This window comes from Scyliorhinus canicula, chromosome 5 (assembly GCF_902713615.1).
Source record: "Scyliorhinus canicula chromosome 5, sScyCan1.1, whole genome shotgun sequence".
NCBI lineage: Eukaryota > Metazoa > Chordata > Chondrichthyes > Carcharhiniformes > Scyliorhinidae > Scyliorhinus > Scyliorhinus canicula.
The window spans coordinates 17983756-18007690 of NC_052150.1; the positions used below are offsets into that span (position 1 = coordinate 17983756).

General features: G+C 44.0%; 1 protein-coding gene across 4 annotated transcripts in view; it reads right to left on the reverse strand.

Annotated features, from left to right (window-relative positions):
* Positions 1–213: 213 nt before the first annotated feature.
* cdv3 (carnitine deficiency-associated gene expressed in ventricle 3) overlaps positions 214–23935 on the reverse strand; it is a 36847-nt gene continuing 13125 nt past the window's right edge. Inside the window, exons 2-6 of one of the 4 annotated variants that reach the window (XR_005460613.1) lie at positions 23451–23527; positions 20360–20493; positions 18475–18634; positions 4923–4987; positions 214–417 (exon numbers count right to left, since the gene is read on the reverse strand). Coding sequence is in view for 3 of the 4 variants with exons in the window: in XM_038796681.1 (XP_038652609.1) it covers positions 12961–13087; positions 18475–18634; positions 20360–20493; positions 23451–23527 (498 nt within the window). In the remaining variant the exon portion in view is untranslated. Of the gene's footprint in view, positions 418–4922; positions 4988–11461; positions 13088–18474; positions 18635–20359; positions 20494–23450; positions 23528–23935 lie in introns of those variants that run through there. The other 3 variants (XM_038796683.1, XM_038796684.1, XM_038796681.1) reach the window with 3 other exon arrangements.

Here is a 23935-nt window from a genome sequence, read left to right on the forward strand (position 1 = left end):
TATTACTAAAATATTCCCCCTTCTTTACAAAGCCATGCCACATGCATCACATACTTCTCCAGAACTATCACTTCTCATCGATGAATTAAGTATCTCGAGGACTGAGCTGGATACCTCCAGCTCTACTGAACTAACTCACAACTACCTCCCGTCCCATTTTACTTCCCAAAGAACTGAGATCCCATAAAATAATCTCGCAGCAGACTAGACTACGGAAGTTTAATTATTGTAGAACTTTATTGATGATTTATGCTGCATGTAAAATAATTCAATACATGAATTCATCAGATGCTTGTCACTGCTCTGACAAATAATAGTAGCAGTATCATTATGCTCTCATCAGGTTTCCAACACTGACAGACTGTGGAATGTAGTAGCTCTGGATCCAAATGCACCTTCCGTAGTTTGTAACAGTGCCTACAAATAAGAGAAAACAATTGTGACTTGTGCAACATACTGAATCATTATAAAAGCAAATTAAATCACATCGATAAGGTGGATCGAGGAGAATACGTGACATATGGAGAGCGTGCAACAGATGGCTCATAATCCAAAATACATTCACATTCTTCCAGGAGTGGGAATCAGAGGAGAGAATGGATGGGTTTAAAGATGGGAATAATGACAACTATATTTTATCAGAATATATTTAAATATGAATTTGCAAAAAAAAAGTTTTTCTATTTTCTGCCATCACTCTGAAAGAAAGTTTAAAAACTACATAAAGTACCTTATCTGCAAATTGCTTTATGGCGTCTTATTGTGGACCGGATCAAACCATTTTTAAAATTGCCCCAGTTTTCCTGGCAGTTTATAATACTGAACTCATTTGAAATGTACAACTATATTCTATTCTGAGAAGGAACAATAAAAGCCACTTTCAAAATGTTTGGGGCAGATACATTTAAACCATATAATTTTTCACTGGCTCCTTAATGTATTGCTGCTGTCAGAGGAAAACAGTTTAGGTATTAAACTTCCAGTGCAGCAAATCCGAGTTTCATTGTGATTTCTATTCCACTTCATTGTTAATGCTGAAAGGTTTTTGTGCTGTCACAATGTACAGATGTTAAAACTGACTATGGTCATGTTTGGTTGGCACTTCTGAATATTATGTGCCTCCAAACCAGCTTTTCAGTCTGTCCTGAATAATATCCACTGAGCCGTTATGTTCCAAGTGAATTTAATGTTTAGAAGCAAACCGGAAAATGTACTTAATGGTTTGATACAGTTCACAAATGCTTTGCAACAAGATAGTTTCAGGTAATTTAAGTTGAGATCATTTAAGTGTACAGTTTTGTCATTTGCTCTAGGCTTGGGTTCCCTTCCCTCCCCCACTCCCACAACCCAGCATCAGACGCAACGTAAGTGGGAAGACCAACAGCAATCGGATTTATACACCGATGACTTGCGGAGTTGCAAAATAGTTGTCTCCTTATTAATCAGACTGCATCAACAGTAGTTGGAGCATTCGTGTGAAACTTTGAGGTTAGTGTGAATATAGTTTGAAGAGCTTGATCTTGGTGGAGTGAGCAGCAACTAGACTGTCTGGCAACGGGAGCATTAGTCTACTTCACTGCAGTGTGTTCAGGCCTTGACAGCATGTTTACGTTCCATAGGTTTAGCAATATTGGGAAGCCAAACCCTACACAGCTCCCTAAGCAGACGTCTGCACACTAATTGGGGTGTAGTATGTCTTATTTGCCGTGGTATGTGGCATTTAGAATCAGAGGAGACCTTCTGGGGGTGAGCTAAACAGTAACACTGGTTGACATAAGTGGCTGTCAAGTTACATAGAATTTACTGCCAAAAACAGGTCATTTGGCTTAATTTGTCTATGCCTGTTTACGTTCCACATGAGCCCTTCATTTAACATTGGCATAATCTTCTATTCCTTTCTTTTGTGTGTTTATCAAAATTATGTTTAAATGTTGCTATGCCAGTTGCCTCATTCGACATTCTAGCCAATCTCAGCCTTAAGAACTTTCTCCTAAATTCCCTATTGGATTTATTGGTGACCATCTTATAATTATGGCTCCGAGTTTTAGACTTCCCACAACTGGAAACATTTTCACTGTTACCCTACTAAAAATAGGAACTGAAGATCTTATAAACCCTTTCATTCACAGGTTCTGCCCCCACCCTCCAACCTCTGTTTTTTTTTTGTTTTAAAGAGCCCCAGCCTGTTCAGTCTTTCTTGACAAATTTAGCCTCTCGCTTCTGGTACCATCCTTGTAAATCTTTTTTTCACTTTCTCCAGGGCTTCTATATCCTTTGTAGCACAGTAGTTAGCACTGTTGCTTCACAGCTCCAGCGTCCCAAATTCGATTCCTGGCTTGGGTCACTGTCTGTGCGGAGTCTGTACGTTCTCCCTGTGCCTGCGTGGGTTTCCTCCGGGTGCTCCAGTTTTCCTCCCACAAGTCCCGAAAGATGTGCTGTTAGGTAATTTGGACATTCTGATTTCTCCCACCCGATCAGGTGCCGGAATGTGGCGACTAGGGGCTTTTCACAGTAACTTCATTGCAGTGTTAATGTAAGCCTACTTGTGACAATAAAGATGACTACATTTTTTTAAAATGGAGAGCAGAACTGTGCACAGTACTCTCAAGTGGGGACTAATCAAGTTTCTATGTGTATCATAACCTCTACATTTCAATTCTATTTCTGTAATAAATGCCAGTGCTTTATTTGTATAAATATGATATTATTTGTGTACCTGTATGCTAACCTTTACCCCATTTAGAATCTTATTTTCCAAGTATATGGCCTTATGTTTCCTACCTACAATGTTTCAAAGAATTTTACAATGTTAGTCAAACTGCTGAATGACCTTGATTAATTACGTGTTTTTCCAAGTACTCTGTAACTTCATTCACTCTGTTAAGTGAACAGCCTGCAATATAAATGCATCACCTCACACCTGTGCCCTATTTTAGTTTGACTATAGGCAGTATGAGCTCTCAAGTCTATCATTAAATAAAAGTCAATGTTCAAATTTCCTTCTCATGTAGATCTGTCCTAAAGATTCGGGTATGCTGACGGCTAACATGTTCCAGTTGTAAATGTGACTTTGTAGCAACTGTGCACATGCCGATCTTCTGCTGTTGCAGCCAATGCCTGAATCTTCCTACGATAGCATAACAAAGGCCTTGTTCAATGTTTTATTTCAACCATGCCCGTTACTCCTCCACCTTTGCAGCGATCCCCAATTCACCCATCAGCACTGTGCTCGATGACCTACATTGGCACCTAGTCTGACAAATTTAAAATTCTCATTCTTATTTTCAACCCGCTTCATGGTTTCGCCCCTCTTAATGTCTTGGTAATCTCCAGTCCCAACTGCGTTCTTCTAATTCTGGCCTCCTGCGTAACCCAGTTTTTTCTGTTACTTCACCATTGAGTCCTTCACGTTAGGCTGCCTGGATGGCCCTCCCTAAGCCTCTGCATTCTCTACAGTAAGATGCTCCTTTAAACATTTGACCAAGTGCTTATCATCACCTGTCCGAATATCTCCTTATGAGGTTTGATGTACTATTTGGTTTGGTCGTCTGTAAAGTACCTTGGGATGTTTTAAATGTAAATTTGTTGTTGCACTGTGACAGCCTGTATATAAACGTACCAAGACACCTCCATTCCATTCAATATTTTACAATGTGTTTATTTCCTCTGGCTGTTCTATTTTTTTTATTTTATTTCTCTTCTAAATTCAGAGTGTCCAATTATTCCCCCCCCCCCCCCACAATTAAGGGGCAACTTAGCATGGCCAATCCACCTAACCTGCACATCTTTGGGTCGTGGGGGCGAAACCCACGCAAACACGGGGAGAATGTGCAAACTCCACATGGAAAGTGACCTGGGGATAGGATCGAAACCGGACCCTCGGCGCCATGAGGCAGCAGGGCTAACCCACTGCGTCACCCTTCCTTTGTTCTTATATCCTTTTTTGTTTTTACAGTGAACTGCATCTGCTATTTATCAGCCTCAGTCCATCCTACTAGTCTGGCTGTATCCTAGTCTATTATAATCTACATTGCGATTAGGCACATCCTTCAGTGTGACTGTCAACAAATTTCAATATGGTTCCCTCAACTCCTTTGTGTATGCATTAGGAGCCTGTGGGGTGACGGCTCCAGTGAAACAGCACTCGTCACACCTTGCCAGCTCAGGAAATGCCCCCCCCCAACCATCTCTCTGCTTGCTATATTCTCCATCATTCCTCCTACTATTACCTTAAATCTCTAATATCGTGAATTAACAAATAGATTTGATTCGTTTGGATTCTTAAAACCATCACATTTATTTCAGCTATCCTCCACTGTTCAAAGAATTGTATATTTAAAATAATGTTATGGTTTTTTTAAAGAGGCAATTTAGCATGGCCAATCCACCTTCCCTGCACATCTTTTGGGATGTGAGGGCGAAACCCACGCAGACACGGGGAGAATGTGCAAACCCCGCACGGACAGTGACCCAGAGCCGGGATCGAACCTGGGACCTCAGCGCCGCAAGGCAGCAGTGCGAACCACTGCGCCACCGTGCTGCCCATTAACTAATGTTACTGTTACTCAAACATAACCTGAATGGCCTTGGTTAATTCATGTTTTTGTTTCTGCTTAGTAATTTCATTCTCAGTAAACCCCCAAAGAATCTGAAATTGCACAATACAGCAACTTTGGTCAAATCTCATTCAGCTATAGCAATATTTGGTTAGATATGAAATATAAATCAGATATTTACATGGCAGCTATTTGGCCAGTACACACAATCCACCAAATGTTATCACAAATATTGACACCGGGTCTATAAATTTGGAATACTCCCGTCGCTGTTCCCATAAAGTATTGATATAAAAATCCCAACCCACCGTGGACCTCTTTCGGGAATTACTGCATCGGAAGACGCCAGATAGAAATGTTACCCACCTCGGTGCGGTCTTTTTCCCGTTCTTCAAATTATGCCTCCACGTACTTCGGTATTAGCCTAAAATCTCAATTTGGGAAAGGTTGCATGAAAAAAAGGGAGGGAAAAACAAGTAAGTCAGGCAATGTAAGCGGTAAAGATTCTTTAGTCCTTGCATCAGTCACACGGGTTGGGCCGCTAATCCGTTTTCTCAATCAGCCGTGGCGTCTGTTGTTTTTATGAGTCTCAAATAAACAAAATGTCAGATTCGGTACATTTAAAACGCTGCTGAATTCTGTGCAAAGGCACAGAAAGGGTGGGGCGCGTTATAGGTGCCGGAATAACTTTTAAAATAATAATTTTGAACGCATTACAGCTACCTGATGTGCGCTCACAAATTGATTTTCTCATGTGTTTTCCACATGAAACAAAAGTTAGAACCGACAAAAAAGTCCTTTTCTGCAACAGGCCAACCAAACAAAATGGCAACTGGGTGAAGAAGCTGTTGTTAGTTCCCCAGAGATTTAAAAAAAAAAAAAATTTAGAGTAGCCAATTACTTTTTTTTCTTTTTCCAATTAAGGGGCAATTTAGCGTGGCCAATCCACCTAACCTGCACATCTTTGGGTTGTGGGGGTGAAACCCACGTAGACACAGGGAGAATGTGCAAACTCAACACGGACAGTGACCCAGGGCCGGGATTCGAACCCAGGTCCTCATCGCCGCAGTCCCAGTGCTAACCACTGCGCCACATGCCGCCCCAGTTCCCCAGAGATAAGCTTTCAACTCTAAACCCTAAAGACAAGAGTAAGATTCCGCCCACGTTTTGGCGTCTGGACCAGGCGCCCATAAAGCAGGAATAGTTATCACAAAGAATCTGAGCGTGTTGTTTAAATCTAGTATTCTACTGCTGTATTGAAGTGCAGAAATCCAACCAGGGTGGGTCTTCCTTAAAGGCCGACTCGTGGGAAGATGGAGATATTGTTCTAGTTCTTAAAAGCTCTACGAAATTACACTCTTCTATTTATACTGTTCAAATGAAAAACAGTATTGTATCTGCTTACAAAAATCCCAATGACTATAGATACCAATGGCAACACATCAAAAGTCTTGCATTCGTTTAAGTTATGGTGTAATAAATACCAGTCTATTACTTCTACTTGCAATCTAGTCCCACTTTCTCCTCCAAGCAAATATTTTGACATCTTGAACCGCATGGTGGCAAGTATGGAAAGTTGCTTCATGTGCATCACTGATTGTGATTCCTGTTCTCGCAGGTCAATGGCAGCACTTGCTAAATTACAGACATGGAACCATGTAGACAGTGGGATATGTACAAATCTTTTAAGAAACGCATCTTTTAAAAATTGAATAGTTAACTAAACAGGGGAGGGGGTGTGGGGCGTATTTACTGCACTCCGTTCTTCTCCAGAGGACCTCTGAGCAGAATTTTCATTTCTTTCTCATTTGCACGTAAGCAGGAAGATAGAATGATATAATAGAAAAGCACAGCGGTTAGCTATGCTGCCTCACAGCTCCAGGGACCCGGGTTCAATTCCGGCATCGGGTGACTGGAGTTTGCAGTTTCTCCCCATGTCTGCATGGGTTTCCTCAGAAAACTCCAAAGATGTGCAGGTTAGGTGGATTGCCATGCTAAATTGCCCCTTAGTGTCCAAAAGGTTTGGTGGGGTTACGGGGATAGGGTGAAGGCATGGGCAGGGTGCTCCTTCCAAGAGCTGGTGCAGACTCGATGGGCTGGATGGCCTCCTGCCATTGTACTGTAAATTCTATGATTTCAAACGCAGAACCAATTTGAGCATCAAGATGAGATCATTGCCAGCATTTTAAAAGTGGAATTAGGATTAATCCAACAGTTTCCGTGATGCGTGGTAAAGAATGGGTTGTTTATTCTGAAGGTAATCATCTTTGTAATCCTTATTGCTTCTGTAACCATGGTGTCAAACTGATATATAGGGAGTTTAGCGATCAACCTCTTAAATTAAACAAAATAGGTTGCATTTAATCTAGAGTGAGGTCAGCAGTCATGTCAAGATCAGGAAACCACAGCTGAACTAGGGATGATGTAACACAGCTCTCAGATAGACTTTTAATAGATTCTTAATACAAGTGGAAACTTAAATGCTTTGCAAATGGGATGTTTTATGAGAGGAAGAGACTGACAGGGACTATTATTCTTCAGTCTTCAATGCTAGTCAAAGCAGGAATGGTAATGTAGCTGATTCGGAACAAGGCTTGGGGGGAGGGGTCTTTTCCACTAAGCTGTTTTCAGCGCAGTATTTAAAGGATGCACCACTGCCAGAGATGTCTTCTATCCAGATGAGATTTTAAAATCGAGGCTGTGGCCTGCTGAGGTAGACTTAAAAGATCTGATAGCAACTTTCTAAAGACAAACATATTTCATTGTTCTGGCCAATGTTGATCCCTCCACCAACACCACACAGATTATTCATTCACCTCTGCAGTTGTGGAACCGAACCTTGCAGAGCAAATGGAGTGGCAGCTTTGCCCACATGAGTGCTTCAAAACTAATTCATTAGTAGTGATGTGCTTTGAGATGCCCTAAGCAGTGTGCAGGACATAAATAATCCTCCTTCTTTTTGAACATAGAACAGTACAGCACAGAACAGGCCCTTCGGCCCTCGATGTTGTGCCGAGCAATGATCACCCTACTTAAACCCACGTAACCCGTATACCCGTAACCCAACAATCCCCCCATTAACCTTACACTACAGGCAATTTAGCATGGCCAATCCACCTAACCCGCACATCTTTGGACTGTGGGAGGAAACCGGAGCACCCGGAGGAAACCCACGCACACACGGGGAGGACGTGCAGACTCCACACAGACAGTGACCCAGCCGGGAATCGAACCTGGGACCCTGGAGCTGTGAAGAATTGATGCTAACCACTATGCTACCGTGAGGCCCCAAATGATCTCTTGCAATGATCTCTTAGGTTTTGGCTCAGAAGATGGGCATGCATATATAAAGTGGAATTACAATTCACTTGATACTTTTGAGAGAGAAAATATCAGCAAGGTCTTGCTTTTACATTGATATATATGAATAGACTGAAGGAAGATCTTATAAAGCATATCTTCAAGTGTAGAGAGTGCACCAGGAACGAGAGAATAGCTTGAAGGGTCACCCAGATTTGAGCTAAGTGTGTGCCATAAAGATCAATCAACATATTTCCAATGTCAACCAGCTTTCTAGTTCAAACCTATGCAGAATGGAGAGGTTGCAGATGTTCTACTGGAAGTATCTAAAAGGATGTGATGGGGTGAATATAGAAAAGCTATTTCCTCTGGGGATAAAATCAAGAACAAAGGGACATGTTGAAAATTAAGACGATTCAGATGGTATTAGGTGATTCTAAGTGTAATGTTTGTGACACCCCAATTGTCAACTTTTTGTCCAAGTTGACAAAAAGAAAGTCAAGGGATTTAAAAACAGCCCGACTGTGCAAGTAGGCAGAATTCTCATACTTCAGTAGGCGTGCGTGGCTGACAACGAACCCCCCGCTGGAGAGGGTGGTGATGGCACAAATAAACATGTGTTGTTTGCGAAACATTCTTAAACTTTCAATAGAGCTTCATTATAGCTAACTGGTGTAAAAGAGTGCCGGTGAGATCATTGAGTGATATGACTGGCTTGCTAATTCTGGTGATGATTTCCGACTTCTTTCTGCCTGGCAGACACCATTATTTCAGCATGTCACATGAAACCGCATAAATATCTACCAGCCACTGTATACCTGTGCGAACATCAATCAATTTGCTTTTAACAAAATGTTCAATCGACTTCTGCACCCAACTCAAAACCCCTTGAGGTGTTCTTTCTTCACAGATGGTCATTCAGTACATCATGATGTGAACTTCGCATTAAGAGCTCTCTGCCATTATGGCAGCACAGGGGTCAGCACTGCTGCCTCACAGTGCTGAGGACCGAGGTTTGATCCAGGCCCCAGGTCACTGTCCATGTGGAATTTGCACATTCTCCCCATGTCTACGTGGGTCGAGGACTTTAGGAGGTGGGACATGTTGCCACTCTCCCTGGTGGGCAGACAGCAGTCCGTATGGATGAACCTCCCTAGGTTCCTGTTCGCCTTCCAGTGCCTGCCCATTCTCATCCCCAAGTCCTTCTGTAAGCTGGTAAACAGGAGTATTAGGCGATTTGTGTGGGCAAATAAGACCCCACGGATTAAGAGACTTTTTGGAGCGGTCGGGGGCGGGGGGGTTGGCGCTGCCGAATTTGCGCAGCTATTACTGGGCAGCGAATGTGTCTATGATTCGGAAATAGGTAATGGAGAGAGGGGGCGGCGTGGAAACAGCTGGAAGAGGCATCCTGTATAGATACTAGCTTGGGGTCACTGGTGACAGCACCGTTGCCACTTCCGCCGACGCAGTATACCACGAGCCCAGTGGTGGCAGCGACACTGAGGATTTGGGGGCAGTGGAGACGGCATTGGGGGGGGGGGGGGGGGGGGGTGGGTGCGGGGAAGAGATAGGGGCCTCTTTCTTGACTCCGATACGGAACAACCACAGGTTCGTTCCAGGTAGGATAGATGGTGGGTTCCTAGGCTGGCATAGGGCAGGAATCAAAAGGATGGGGGACTTGTTTATCGATGGGACCTTTGCCAGTCTGAGCACGCTGGAGGAGAAATTTGGGTTACCCCCAGGGTAACATGCAGGTTTGGGCGTTTGTGAAAAAGGTGGGGGAATTCCCACAGCTGCCTGCCCGGAGGATACAGGACAGGGCGGTCTCGGGCGTATGGGTAGGGGATGGCAGGATATCAGAAATATACCAGGAGCTGCAGGAGGTCTCGGTGAAAGAGCTGAAGGGCAAGTGGGAGGAGGAGCTGGATGAGGGCCTATGGGCTGATGCCCTGGGCAGGGTCAATTCCTCCTCATCTTGTGCCAGGCTTAGCCTGATTCAGTTTAAAGTGGTGCATCGGGCACATACGACAGGGGCGAGAATGAGTACGTTTTTTTGGGGTAGAGGACAGGTGTGTGAGGTGTTCGGGGAGCCCAGCTAATCACACCCATATGTTCTGGGCATGCCCGGCACTTACAAAATCTTGGAAGGGCTTTGCAAAGACTATGTCCACGGTCTTGGATGCTCGGGTAAAACCGAGCTGGGGTATCGGACGATCCGGGAGAGCAGGAGTCGAAAGAGGCCGGAGTTCTGGCCTTTGCCTCCTTGGTAGCTCGGAGGAGGCTCTTGCTAATGTGGAGGGACACGACACCCCCAAGCGTAGAGGCTTGGGTGAGTGATATGGCAGAATTTCTCAGGTTGGAGAAGATAAAGTTTGTCTTGCGAGGGTCTTTGCAGGGGTTCTCCAGGCAGTGGCAACTGTTCCTTGACTTTCTCGCAGAACGTTAGGTGGAGGCCAGCAGCAGCAACCGGGGGGAGGGGGTTTGATTTCATGTTATTTGTAAGGGGCGGATGCCCCACTTCGCTTTGTTTGTTTGCTAAATTTTGAGTTGGTTAGAGGGTTGTTGTTTTTGTTGATATATTGCTTTGTCTTTGCATTATTTTCTCTTTTGTAGTGTTTTGTAAAAATTATCGAAATCTGGAATAAAAACATTTTTTAAATGTCTACATGGGTCTCACCCCCAAAGATGTACAGCCTAGGTGAATTGGCCCAAAACACACTGCAATCAAAAGACATGCAATCAGGAAGCCTGTTAGTTTTTAGTCCCATTAAGTGCTGCTCTGCAGTGATTGATTGTTAAACCAATTACTCTTCCTTTTGGAGGTTGACCAGAGGGAGTCAGTTGTCTTTCGATTTACTGCCATTTGCTACCAGGACTGACCGACTATCTGTGCATTTCCAGCATTTAGTTTCTGGTGTGTAGTGTATTCTTAGTCCCACCCAAACACCAGTGTTAAAATGCTATTGATTGGGACTCATCAGCTTCAGGACAAGTATGGGATACAACCAAATTGAATAATGGTTACAAAACAGGGTCAATCCGCAATGTTTGCTTACAAAGTAACCAGCCTCTTTCAATACTTCCCAAAGGCAATGTGTTCTCCCCAACAGTGGGAGAGACTAAAGGAAATCGGATATGGGTCAATAGGATAAGTCTCCAACTAGATTATTTCAGAGCCCCCCCCCCCCCCGCATGAGGCATAAAGCATTAAAATTAAGAACAGGGTTTTGTATCCGATAAGTTCACAAGCAACACAAACACAAAATACGATTACTTGAATACAAAACCGCATTTAAATTTTTGCCTCTGCTGTGTTATGGATGGAGTCAGGTTCTTGGTCCGATACAAACCTCTGCCACTAGGGTGTATTATTAGTCAGGCAATGCAGCATATAGCAAAATAGCCTGGTTTTATATTGTAGCTGTATTTGTTTTAAACATCAGATGCGTCATCCATTGTAACAAAGTGCATTTTGAATTAAAATACTTACTATCCCAATTAATGCAGTAACTTGAGTTAGAGTATGACCCTCTTTTCCTCTTCCCTTCCCCCCCAAAAAACTGAGCAGGTAGTAGCTGAACCAATTGTTCAAGAAACAAAAAATATTCACATGTTGCAGCTTTATTGATTTATTTCATTTTTTTTCTCCAGTACAGCCATAATACATGCCCAGGATTCAAACATGTTCAGACAATAGTTGCTGTTCTATTTGTAAAGCACAAAATAGATTCTAAATGTGCATCTTAAAACAACCCAATAATGTCTACTCCGAGTAAAGTGTTGCTGTTAGTTCTTGAACAGAAAATTAATTTTATCGCAAGCCAAAAAGGAGGGAATTTGAAAGTGCAGCAGGTCAAGGCCCTAAGATGCACTTATTTATGCCCAATTTTAAAGTGGTCTTGAAACCAGAACCGTAAGAAAATACTGTCCGGAAAGGTCTTCATAAATAGTTGTACAGCTGTTATATTTTTATTAACTGCAACCGTAAAACTTTATTTTCTCCCCATCCTGAAGCTAAGGTTTCATAATAGTTAATTACATAAATACACAAAAAAAGTTGGATGAATTAAATTCAACCTCAGTTCACTGACAAGTGTCATCAATGGTCGCATGTAACAAGCACTAGTTTGATTGTTCAGGTGTGATTACCCAAATAATTCTAAATAGGAACACTGTTGCAAAACCCTCTTTTTAATCCCCATTTCCAGGGCAGTTTATCTGCTGGCAAACACTTTTGTTTTCTACACTTATAGCAGGTTGAAGATCTGAGGGCTGAGAGGTTTACTGGTGATGCCACTTACAAAAAGTAATCAGAAAGCTACAAAGAATGAGGTGCATCCTAGATTCATGTTAGACTATGGTTCTCTTAACATCAGGGAAATCTGGGGAAGGAAGCCGCAGTGGGAAGCGGATTACAGCTCACTGCCATCAAAATACACACGCGGAGAATGATTTTAAGCGGAAAGCGTTGCAGTCCAAGCCATCGCATGCAGCCTCTTAAAAGCAGACAATTTAACGGGATGCCACACTTCCTTTTATTTTAAAGGTAAGGTCACTTAAAAGTTGTGCAGTCTCAAATTCAATTTGCAGACTGATAGAAATGTTTCTATTTCTGCCCCCAGGAATTTAGCGGTTTAATATTCTGAAATAGTTCAACTACGGTGTTGTAATACTCTTTTTTTTTAAACGGTAGCAAACTTGAGATGGCAAACGAGGTACAGTCATAATGGTGTCCACAGTTCTCTGTCAAACTGAGGTAGTCACCTTTGAGGGGATCAACATTCAAAATGGAAGCAGGACTATAAACAAATGGACCACTTAATGGCTGCATTTTTAATCTTTATCCAAAAACGTCGCTCCAAGAGTGACTGACACTTCATTCAAACCCTTGCAGTTCCAGTCCAGAGTAGATGACAGCAGCTATTGTGCTTCAAGCTTTAAATTCCCATGATGCCTTGCAGATGCCTCAATTTGTCCGCAGAAGTCTATACCAGATCAATTAAAAATCTCTCTGGCATTGTGGGGTGAAGACAGATGGGTTCCATGTAGATTAGTTACCTGGGATGGAATACAGAGCACCAGTCTGTAAAATATGCACCAACATTTACTGCTCCCCAAGAACAGCAAACTGGTTGCCAAGTTCTAGCTGAACGGACTGACTTTTAGAACCATCCTCCCTGGCTCTGTTTTTGTATTTCACCATCTCAAAGGTCTTTTCCATTTCTTTATCTCTGGGAAAAAATAATTTTTATGATCAGCTAGAAAAGTGCGCAAATACAAAACTAGAAAACGTGACCAAAGAGGTGTTAGGTTACCTACCACAGGAGGCACTGTCTTCCTCTTTCTCTTATGTAGTTCAACCGCCACATACAAAATGAACAAGACTTAGGAGGGGGGGGGGGGGGCAGAAAAAAAAAATCACCTGGACACTGCTCCTTTTAAAATTTAGCACATCACCATTACCAGATCATATGGTGCTTTCCCACCCGGAAATGAAGAACTCCCATGTTCTGGGTGTGCAGGAAGAGGGTAATAGCAATGAAATTAAACGGGAAAAGAGAGAAATTCCCCGAGGGGGAAATTGAAGCTTTGTATATGGAGGTTGAACTACGTTGAGGGAACAAAAGACCTTATACCCTGCAGCAGGTAATCTGACATTTCCACTTTCATTCAACCTCCACAAACAAATTAATGTGCTTCTGTTCCACTCCGATAAGAACAGAAGCTGGAGGCCCTATCGTTTTATACTGAAGGCTTTGTTAGTCAGGGTTCACAATTATTTCACGCGCTGCCAAGAAGGTTGCATCAGTACTGGCATGGACACAAACAGCACAGCTGCTTCTAGTGGCTACACATCATAATAGATTCTGCTACTTAACTGGCCACATCTCATTCAAACGATTACATAATGCTTCGAAACAACCTAAACTGGATGCCCCATCTAAACTGAGCACCAACTTTCCACAATCATCGACCAGCAAATAAAACTGGACACCATAATCAAGGTAAATGTAAATCCACTTTCTGGCACAACCTTCAAATCTGCCCAATTTTTTCACCAAATAATTCAGAGCAGAAAAACTACCAGAATAACTCAAAACTACTGTATTGGGAGTTGATGATCATCAAATGGTTCCCATGACTTAAATACAAGGAACTGGAGATCAGAGAGAACTGGTGTTTTAGTTTGTGAAAAGCAGGCAGATTTGGGTCAGCAATAGACAAATTATTTTCCCCGAGCAATTTGCACAATTCTGGAATGTATCAAATCCTATCCACCTTGTAATTTAACAATAGATGATCACTGTTGCCACATGCAGCTTAAATTAGCTCAGGAATGTAAATTACAGAATTCTGGAGGTTTACTCCTGCTTCCCTGACACTTTGCACTTGATAGTCCTAACTTTTTGATGCTACATGCTTCAAGCAATTAATGGCAGAAAACATCCGAGTTGAACAATCGGAGGATGACTGGAGCCCACCTAGTCCTAAGCATCCTGGCTGCACAAGATCAGTTGCCCCACCCCAACTCTCCAAACACTCAATCCCAATAGATCCCAGAATCATGTCTTGTTTAGCCAAAAAGAAGTCAATGGGATTACAATCACTCAGATCACAAACAAACTGCAAGGGCGGCATGGTGGTAGTGGTTAGCACTGCTGCCTCAGTTCCAAGGTCCCGGGTTCAATTCCGGCCTCGGGTGACTTGCTGTGTGGAGTTTGCACTTTCACCCCGTGACTGCATGGGTTTCTTTAGAGTGTTCCATTTCCTCTCAGTCCAAAGATGTGCAGGTTAGGTGGATTGGCCGTGCTAAATTGGCCCATAGAGAACAAAATATTAGGTGGGGTTACTGGGTTACAGGGATAGGGTGGAGGTGTGTAGGCCGGTGCAGACTCGGGCTGAATGGCCTCCTGCACGGTAAACGCTATGATTCCGAGGACAAACAACTTTTTAGGAAGTAACTTTGATCTGGGACATGGTGCAAGCACCTGGCTTAAAGTTCTGAAAAATTGTCACAAGATATCTTCAACTGACACCACCCCAGAAATTTGGATTTTCCGATGTAAAATCCATCTGTACAAGTCAGACTGTTAATTGTTGAGCTGAAGTAAAGTCACCATAGTCCCAAAGGACCATAGGTGGAGGCTGCTGAGGGAGAGAGCTGACTGCTGGTGATTTAACATGGAGCGAGGTTGAGAAGGGCCCTCATGATTAACCTCGGCCGGTACGGGAATTGAACCCACACTGCTGGCCTCACTCTGCATCATAAACTAGTTGTCCGGCCAACTGAGCTTCGATACCCACATGGCAACATGGAGATGGCATGTGAAAGGTTTTTTTTAAAATCAATGCCAAAGGAGTATTTTTATTCAATCCAGGGGTGTGGACATCGCTGGCTGGGCCAGTCTCTGTTGCTCATCCCTAATTGAGCTCCAGTGGTGGGGAATCTCGTCTTGAACCGATTCCATACCTTTGTTGGGTAGTAAAAAGGACTGAGGCGCAGCCAATTTCCTGAAGAGTTCCTCGACATCTCTTGAAGCTCTAGCTGGTCTCCACACCATGGACGGGATTTTGCCCAGCCCACTGGGACCTCGCCCACCGGAGATCTGACAAGGAACCCCCCTGCCGATTACACCGCCCCACCACAAGAGTAAAGGCAGGATAGCTGGGGTTCCACGACAAAGACAGGGAGCCCCATCAACTGAACAGCAAGTAGCCATGATAAAAGGTGACCGAGTGCCCACAAACCATTAGTTTGCTTTTGTCTCACGGTCATTACAAGTTTTAGCATGCCTCCTAGCAGTGCATTATGGGACCATAGCAAAAGCAGCTGCAATCGACTGAATTATTTTGCATAGAATACCACACCAAACGTTATCAGCTACCATCTGAGGACCTGTGCGTGGCAGAGTCCCACACATGCATTCAGGCTGCAACGCTGAAGGAACCTTACTGCCTGTGCAGCAGAACCCAGACCTGCCTGCAACCAACACTTTGACCCTGCCCTGGCTCAGAGGCAAATTTCTCAGCTAACAAATCGTCAACAAAAAACTAATCGATGGGATCACCACTTGCACATCGTCAAGAATAGGCATTTGCATAACCCAATTTGTTCAGATGTGTTTAACATGAAATGTCAAAGACGTCACGCACTCTGGGTTTGAATATTAGGTGGAAAGGAAGAACCCGATTTACGTCCTGTCTGGCTTTTCTACAAAAGTGTAGAAAAAGGTTCTACCAGTTTCCCAGGTGCCTCATTTCTTTTAGTTTTGAGGAGCTCTGGGCTTCAGACACCAGGAATTAAAATTCCAGGTGATTCTGACCCAGACAATGAGACAGTTTCTGTACCTCCAAGGCTAACGGCTAATTGCCTGGAGACGCCTGCCCCAAGGTTACTCTTTTAATACAAGAAGCAATCCAGGTCAGAGTATAATCTGCTCAGATATTCTCCACATGGGTCCTCATTTTTCAAATGGTCAGATAGACTCTACTGGCAATTATCAGTTTTGGGCAAAATCATAATAAACCATCGCCAAGGTGCAGGGGCGCAATCACAAGGCGCACTCTGCCTCCACTTTCCTGCTCTTGCCTTCAGGTTTTGAGGCCAGATCCATCCCAAAGGAAACCCCACCTTCCTTTCATAGTTGGGCATCCACACCATGTGACCAACCATGCTGAGAACTGCCAGGAAAGTGTGTTTCTGGAAGCTCTCTCCCCTTGGTTTAGCTTGGGGCTGGTTTAGCTCACTTGGCTAAATCGCTGGCTTTGAAAGCAGACCAAGCAGGCCAGCAGCACGGCTCGATTCCCGTACCAGCTACCCGGACAGGCGCCGGAATGTGGAGACTAGGGGCTTTTCACAGTAACTTCATTGAAGCCTACACGTGACAATAAGCGATTTTAATTTCATTTCATTGTTCTCTCAAAGCTGCAACTCTAGGTCTTTTATTTTATTTTTATTTTTTTTAAAAGCACAGCTATTCATCAAGATTCTTTGGGGCGTCAGACCATACATCTCTCAGGTTGGCAGAACGAATGTTCTGCCAAACAGGGGCTGGTTTAGTACAGTGGGATAAATAGCTGGCTTACAAAGCCAGCAAGATGGGTTCAATTCCCGTACCAGCCCCCCCCCCCCCCCCCCCCCCCCCAACAAGCGCCGGAATGTGGTTTTTCACAGTAACTTCATTTGAAACTTACTTGTGACAATAAGCGATTTTCATTTTTCACATTGTCCATCAACTGCAGACTATTTGCAATTGCCCTGAAGTGAGCTGGGCGACATTTTCCAAAGTACCCAAACCTAGGGCTGCATGGCGACATAGTGGTTAGCACTGCTGCCTCACAGCTCCAGTGACCTAGATTCGATTCCGGCCTTGGGTGACTGGACTGTGTGGCATTTCCACGTTCTCCCCATGTCTGCGTGGGTTTCCTCCGGGGGCACCAGTTCCCTCCCGCAGTCCAAAGATGTGCAGGTTAGGTGGGGTTATGGGGATTGGGCGGTGGAGTGGGCCTAGGGAGGGTGTTCTTTTCAGTGGGTTGGTGCAGCAGACATAATGGGCCAAATGGCCTCCTTCTGCACTGTAGACATTCTATGGAATCAGCAGCTATCTAGCAGTTACCGGTAATATGTGAATACAAGGAATTCCAGACAGACGACACAACAATATAACCGTGGCAGCCAATTTGTATGTGGAGATTGAACAAATAGGTTGTACAAATGAAGGAAAGTCAGATGAACTGAAAAATATAAATATTTAAGTAAACTGCAAAATATCTGTCTGACATATACAATGATTTTAACTGGATTTACGATACAAGAAAATGTATGGTTCTTCATTTTCAGTTCTTCACTCGCTCTACCTCAAATGATTCATCTGAATCTTCATGGGTGGTGGATGCTGCAGCCTCTGCTATCTCTCCAAAGTTAGCATCTCAAACATGTACCTAAATAAGCAGTGAGCTACTTTGATAGGGGGATCGCAGTTTCACCTGGTCCCATTTTCAGCCAGTCTACCCTCAGATTTAACATATTAGACAATCATTAGGAGCTGATTCTCCCTCTTCCCCCTGACCACTCACTATCCCTCCCAGCTCAATGAGGTAACTTCAGGACTCCCACCTCAACAGGACAAGCCAAAGAATGAAGGCAGGAAACTCCTACATGGGCTTCTCCTGCACTAGGTAGGATATTACTCACTGACCGGTCAGAGCACTTCTGATTTAGGTTTGCTAAAACCTTCAGCAGATTACTCACTTCATTACATATTTTTGAAAATACTTTTAGTTTCATTTAAGTTAGACAAATACTTTACATATCATATGATTGCCAAGAGCCCAAGAGAAAACACAGCAGGCATCGTCTTCATATGAAATTGAAAGGCACATTGTACCACTCCTGCAAGATTCACAAAAGAGGCAATGGCGGAACAGCAGGTCTATGAGCCAGAGTTTAAAAAACTGATAATGAAGAACTGAAGAAATTACTGAAAAATGCCATGCTCTTTTTCCGTAGAAAGAGGGAGAAACTTTTTTATCCCCTCCCAGTCAAAACTGGCACGGATTGGTGGAAATAAAACAAAGTGGCAAATCACTGTTCGTACGTGAACACATCCAGCCTTACTTTCTGGTTTCTACATGCTTTGCAGAAGCTTGTAGGGAAGGAAACTGTGCATCATTGTAAATTTCTGGTGGTCCTTGTGATTGCGTTCTTCTCACATTACCCGATCTGGCTGCAGGAGGTCGATAAACACCAGATGGCTTTGGTTCTGGGATCTCTGCAACTGGAGGCACACTTGTGTTAGACAAATGTAGTAACTTCTGCAACAATGCAAACGTTTCTACATGAACAAAACAACAATGATCCACGGTAGCAAAACAATCCATGCAGGGTTAGATACATACATACATACATAGAACATACAGTGCAGAAGGAGGCCATTTGGCCCATCGAGTGTGCACCAAGCAACTTAAGCCCTCACTTCCACCAGACAGTGACCCAGTGGGGAATCGAACCTGGGACTTTGGCGCTGTGACGCGACAGTGCTAGCCACGTGTGCTACCAATATAAAAATTCCAGAGACCCTGTAATGTATAGAGTTAATCGTAAAATTACATGTATATTTATTATTTTTGTTTTCCTTATTTAATGAGAAGCTCTCTGATGTGGAGCAACAATTCTATCAAGATGTGGGGCTACCTTCAATAAGCACATGCACATGTCATGGTCAATATTCATCCTGCATGTGCAGAATTTTATTTTCATTGGTTTCATTATTGAACTCCCTCTTCACGCAAGGTTCGATTCCCCGCTGTGTCTGTGTGGGTTGACAATAGGTTAAGCGGATGATCTAGTCATGGGGTTCTGCTTAGGAATCCAGGCATTTTCCCCTGAAGTAAAAGAAAAATCAGGGTGACACTTCCCATCAGCAAGGCTGAGCCCCATTAAATAATTCTTACCTCGCTGCTGAGGGAATGATTAGCAGCACAGCTAAAATGGACGGGGAGAAAATGCAGGGACAGGAGAAGGAGATCTAACAGAGTGGGCAGATTAATGGTATTTCCCATGCAAAACATCAAATAGCTTTTGCAAATACTTCCTTCACATGCCCACAAACGTTCCTTGAGGGTTGAAAACCTGGAACTTTCAGTTCTTTAAATTGCCAGGGCTAGAGTTTCCCACTTCGAGCACATTCCGCAATTCTGAAGTAAACTGCACCCGTTTCGCACCCACATATGGGCACAGATCAATGTGTTCCACATGATGACTCTCATCAACTTTTTGAGCTAACCATGTCAGGATTAGTATAATTACAGGCACAGTTTCAGTTCAACTGTTTGTGCTTACCGTGGCAATTATTTCACAGTCCAATAGCAGCAGTATGAAAGTCCTTCAAACCTTAAACACCAACTCCTGCCGCCAACCAGAAAAACATCACTGTGCATTCAGTCCACACTCTGGCCACATGTCACAGCCACGGATTCTCCCCCAAGATGGTGGCTGCGTGACATTTTGCTTCTCGGCCAATTTAACACTGCAGCTTTAACCACTGAATAATATTTTTCTTTTTGATTTATTAGAAAGTTAGAAGGACTTTTGTGCAGGGAGTTCCAACAGAGGTCCGTTAGCTCAATTGGTAGATTTTGGGAATCTTAACCTTCGGTTCATTTTTAAGCCCACATTAGGTGATATTCTTTCTTTAAAACACTTTCATTCAAAATAAGGGCCTGACACCGAGACGGCATGCGCAGGTAGTGCTGCCCCTAGTGATGTAGTACAAAAACACACCACTCAAAAATAGCAGGGATAAAGTCTGCTTTTTAAAAATTGGGTCTAATTTTAACATGGCACGCTAAATAATGCCACAATACCTTTTCAAATAATGCTAAACTGTTGCCACAAAGTATTTAAGAAAATGTTAATTGCGAGTAATTGTGCGGCTATGTGAACTTCAGTGTGTTCTTGGATCTGTTAAATTCTCTACGTCCAAAGCAATCTTGACACTTACCCACAGCAACAGGAGCTGGTGCTGCCGTTTTGTTCCAGGGCCCGACTGTCTTGTCTCCTTCTCTATACAAGATATTCTCACCATCTTCACCTTGATCTTCTTTCTTCTCATCATCTTCTTCCTCTCTTTCGTCACTGTCAGGTAATAAAAGCTAGCATTACACAAACTCAATATTCTGTTCAGAAACCACAAGCAGCTCTTAAATTGGCTAATATGTACAGAAAGTACAATGGGCTGCGATCATTTACTGTCCTCCGCTGGTGCTATTCTCTCACATGTTGACAGAACAAATGTTTAATGATGTTTGAATGGAAACAGTTTTGACAGCGAAGAATTTTATCCAAAATCCTCACCCCTTTGCAATTGCCTCGTCAACACACTCCTCACATGTATGCAAGAGCTGATTGGGATCAATCACATTTTTCCTTTGCTGGCGCATGGCCAGCACTTGGCACCTTCTGCTTGATCAACAGTTGAGAAGTGAACTCTCTAAACAGCCAAGAGGAGCAGGATTCTGTATTTTGTTGCACACATCTTAAATCTGCTACAATGTTCTGTCTCTCTTTGCGCTGAAATAACAGGCTTGCGTTGTTCAATCGAGATAAACAAAGAGCATGGTGGATTGGCACATGCCTACTCAACTCATACTGCTGTTATGCAGGTAGCTCAATTGAAACGGGTGGGTGTATAATTTCCAGAACTGGCCAGAGGCAAAGGCAATCCCAAGAACTGCCCCGCATATTACTGCACATTTGCAACGTGCGGTGATCACCCGTATATTACTGCACGTTTGCAACATGCGGTGATCATCTGCAAGCCACCCTGGTGCACGAGTCATACATGGAATGGTAGCTGTGGGGGACCAGCCATCGTGATTACACGACGAGTTCCAAGCTGCTGCCCTTGCGGGCCATGAGAAAAGCAGTTCCACAGACCCGATCCTTCCACTCCCTTCAAGGCAGAAACCCACAAACATGCTACTGCCCAGCAACCCTGCCTCATGTCAGCTGTACAAGGGAGATCGAGAGTTTTCTGCCCGAGCTATAGCCCGATCTCCAATTAGCAGCAAGATTGTATTAAAGGGCAACTTGCAGTACTCCTAGTAGTTAGATATTTGTACCTTTTTTTTCTGATGCCTATTTTACTTTCCATAAGAAACATTCAGGCCCAGAGTGCATTCCGCTATTCAATTAGATCACAGCTGCCTCAACTCAATCACAGGGCAGCATGGTGGTGCAGTGGGTTAACCCCTCACATCACCCCGGTCCGATACCGGCTCTGGGTCACTGTCTGTGTGGAGCTTGCACATTCTCCCCGTGTTTGCGTGGGTTTCGCCCCCACAACACAAAGATGTGCAGGCTAATACGTGCGGTGGGCAGCACGGTAGCATGGTGGTTAGCATAAATGCTTCACGGCTCCAGGGTCCCAGGTTCAATTCCCGGCTGGGTCACTGCCTGTGTGGAGTCTGCACATCCTCCCCGTGTGCGCGCGAGTTTCCTCCGGGTGCTCCGGTTTCCTCCCACAGCCCAAAGATGTGCGGGTTAGGTGGATTGGCCATACTAAATTGCCCGTAGTGTCCTAAAAAGTAAGGTTAAGGGAGGGTTGTTGAGTTATGGGTATAGGGTGGATACGTGGGTTTGAGTAGGGTGATCTTTGCTCGGCACAACATCGAGGGCCGAAGGGCCTGTTCTGTGCTGTTCTATGTTCTAATACCACGTTAAATTGCCCCTTCAGTGGAAAAAATAAATTGGGTACTCTAAATTTATAAAAGAAAAAACTAAATCACAGAAAAATAGAGTGCTAGAAAGGCCCAGTCGGTTTGTCAAAGAGCCCCAGTCGGTTTGTCAAAGAGCCCCAGTCGGTTTGTCAAAGAGCCCCAGTCGGTTTGTCAAAGAGCCCCAGTCGGTTTGTCAAAGAGCCCAGTCGGTTTGTCAAAGAGCCCCAGTCGGTTTGTCAAAGAGCCCCAGTCGGTTTGTCAAAGAGCCCCAGTCGGTTTGTCAAAGAGCCCCAGTCGGTTTGTCAAAGAGCCCCGGTTGTCAAAGAGCCCCAGTCGGTTTGTCAAAGAGCCCCAGTCGGTTTGTCAAAGAGCCCCAGTCGGTTTGTCAAAGAGCCCCAGTCGGTTTGTCAAAGAGCCCCAGTCGGTTTGTCAAAGAGCCCCAGTCGGTTTGTCAAAGAGCCCCAGTCGGTTTGTCAAAGAGCCCCAGTCGGTTTGTCAAAGAGCCCCAGTCGGTTTGTCAAAGAGCCCCAGTCGGTTTGTCAAAGAGCCCCAGTCGGTTTGTCAAAGAGCCCCAGTCGGTTTGTCAAAGAGCCCCAGTCGGTTTGTCAAAGAGCCCCAGTCGGTTTGTCAAAGAGCCCCAGTCGGTTTGTCAAAGAGCCCCAGTCGGTTTGTCAAAGAGCCCCAGTCGGTTTGTCAAAGAGCCCCAGTCGGTTTGTCAAAGAGCCCCAGTCGGTTTGTCAAAGAGCCCCAGTCGGTTTGTCAAAGAGCCCCAGTCGGTTTGTCAAAGAGCCCCAGTCGGTTTGTCAAGTATGATTTCCCCTTTGTAAACCCATGCTGACAGTCTGATCCTACCACTATTTTCTAGGTGCTCTGCTATAAAATCTTTACAGGTACATTGGCAAGACCATTCAGAAGCTGCAGCAACGCTTCAGCAGTCAAGGGCACTCAGCCTGTGATCATCGGGTAAGCATTCTCCAAGGGGCCCTTCAGGGCGCACAACAACACAAAATCGCCCAGCAGAAACTGTTAGCCAAGTTCCGCACGCAGGAGTGCGGCCTCGACTGGGACCTTGGATTCATGTCGCATTAAATTCACCCCCCACCATCTGGCCATGTGAAATCCTACCTACTGTCCTGGCTTGAGACAATTCACACCTCTTTAACCTATGATTATCCCTCTCTCCAGTCAGACTGTCTGGACCTGTAAGGATTTACTACCTGCAAAGACTTGCATTCAAAATATCATCTTCATCATTGACTTTGTCTATATGTGTGTTTGTGGAACCGACCTCTTCATTGGAGGAAGGAGCTGCGCTCCGAAAGCTAGTTATGGTTCATATCTAATGAAAAGCACTCATTCAATTATTGTGCTCACCTGATTTGTAAGGCATGGATTCTCAAGCCACTGTAATCAACTTCCTTTTGCTCAAACTCCTTCCATTCTTCATCCTCCTAAAAACATACGCAAGATTAATAAACTCAAACTAAGTTTATGCAATTACATCGAAAAGCTAGCCTTCATAAAATGCACACGTCTGTAAAAGCTTAAAAATGAAAATCGGCCCAGATTTTGCAGTAGCAATGATGGAAAAAACCAGTCAGCGTTCACCATTATTCTGTGTAACTGACACAGCAGTTTCTCAAACTGGCCATTAAATGCAGAAATCCAGAAGCCACGTCAGTGATTTCTTCCAGAGTCTGCTGCTGACAGAGTTCAAGCAAAAATCACTGATTTGACATGAACTTCACTTTTTATACCATGGGTCCTGCTGTAAAAGCTTTGAAAATTTACACGTTGAATGAGGTTTAATTGAGTCAACAGCGCGCAAGTCACAATCCCAAGACCCTCTCTGGCCCTGA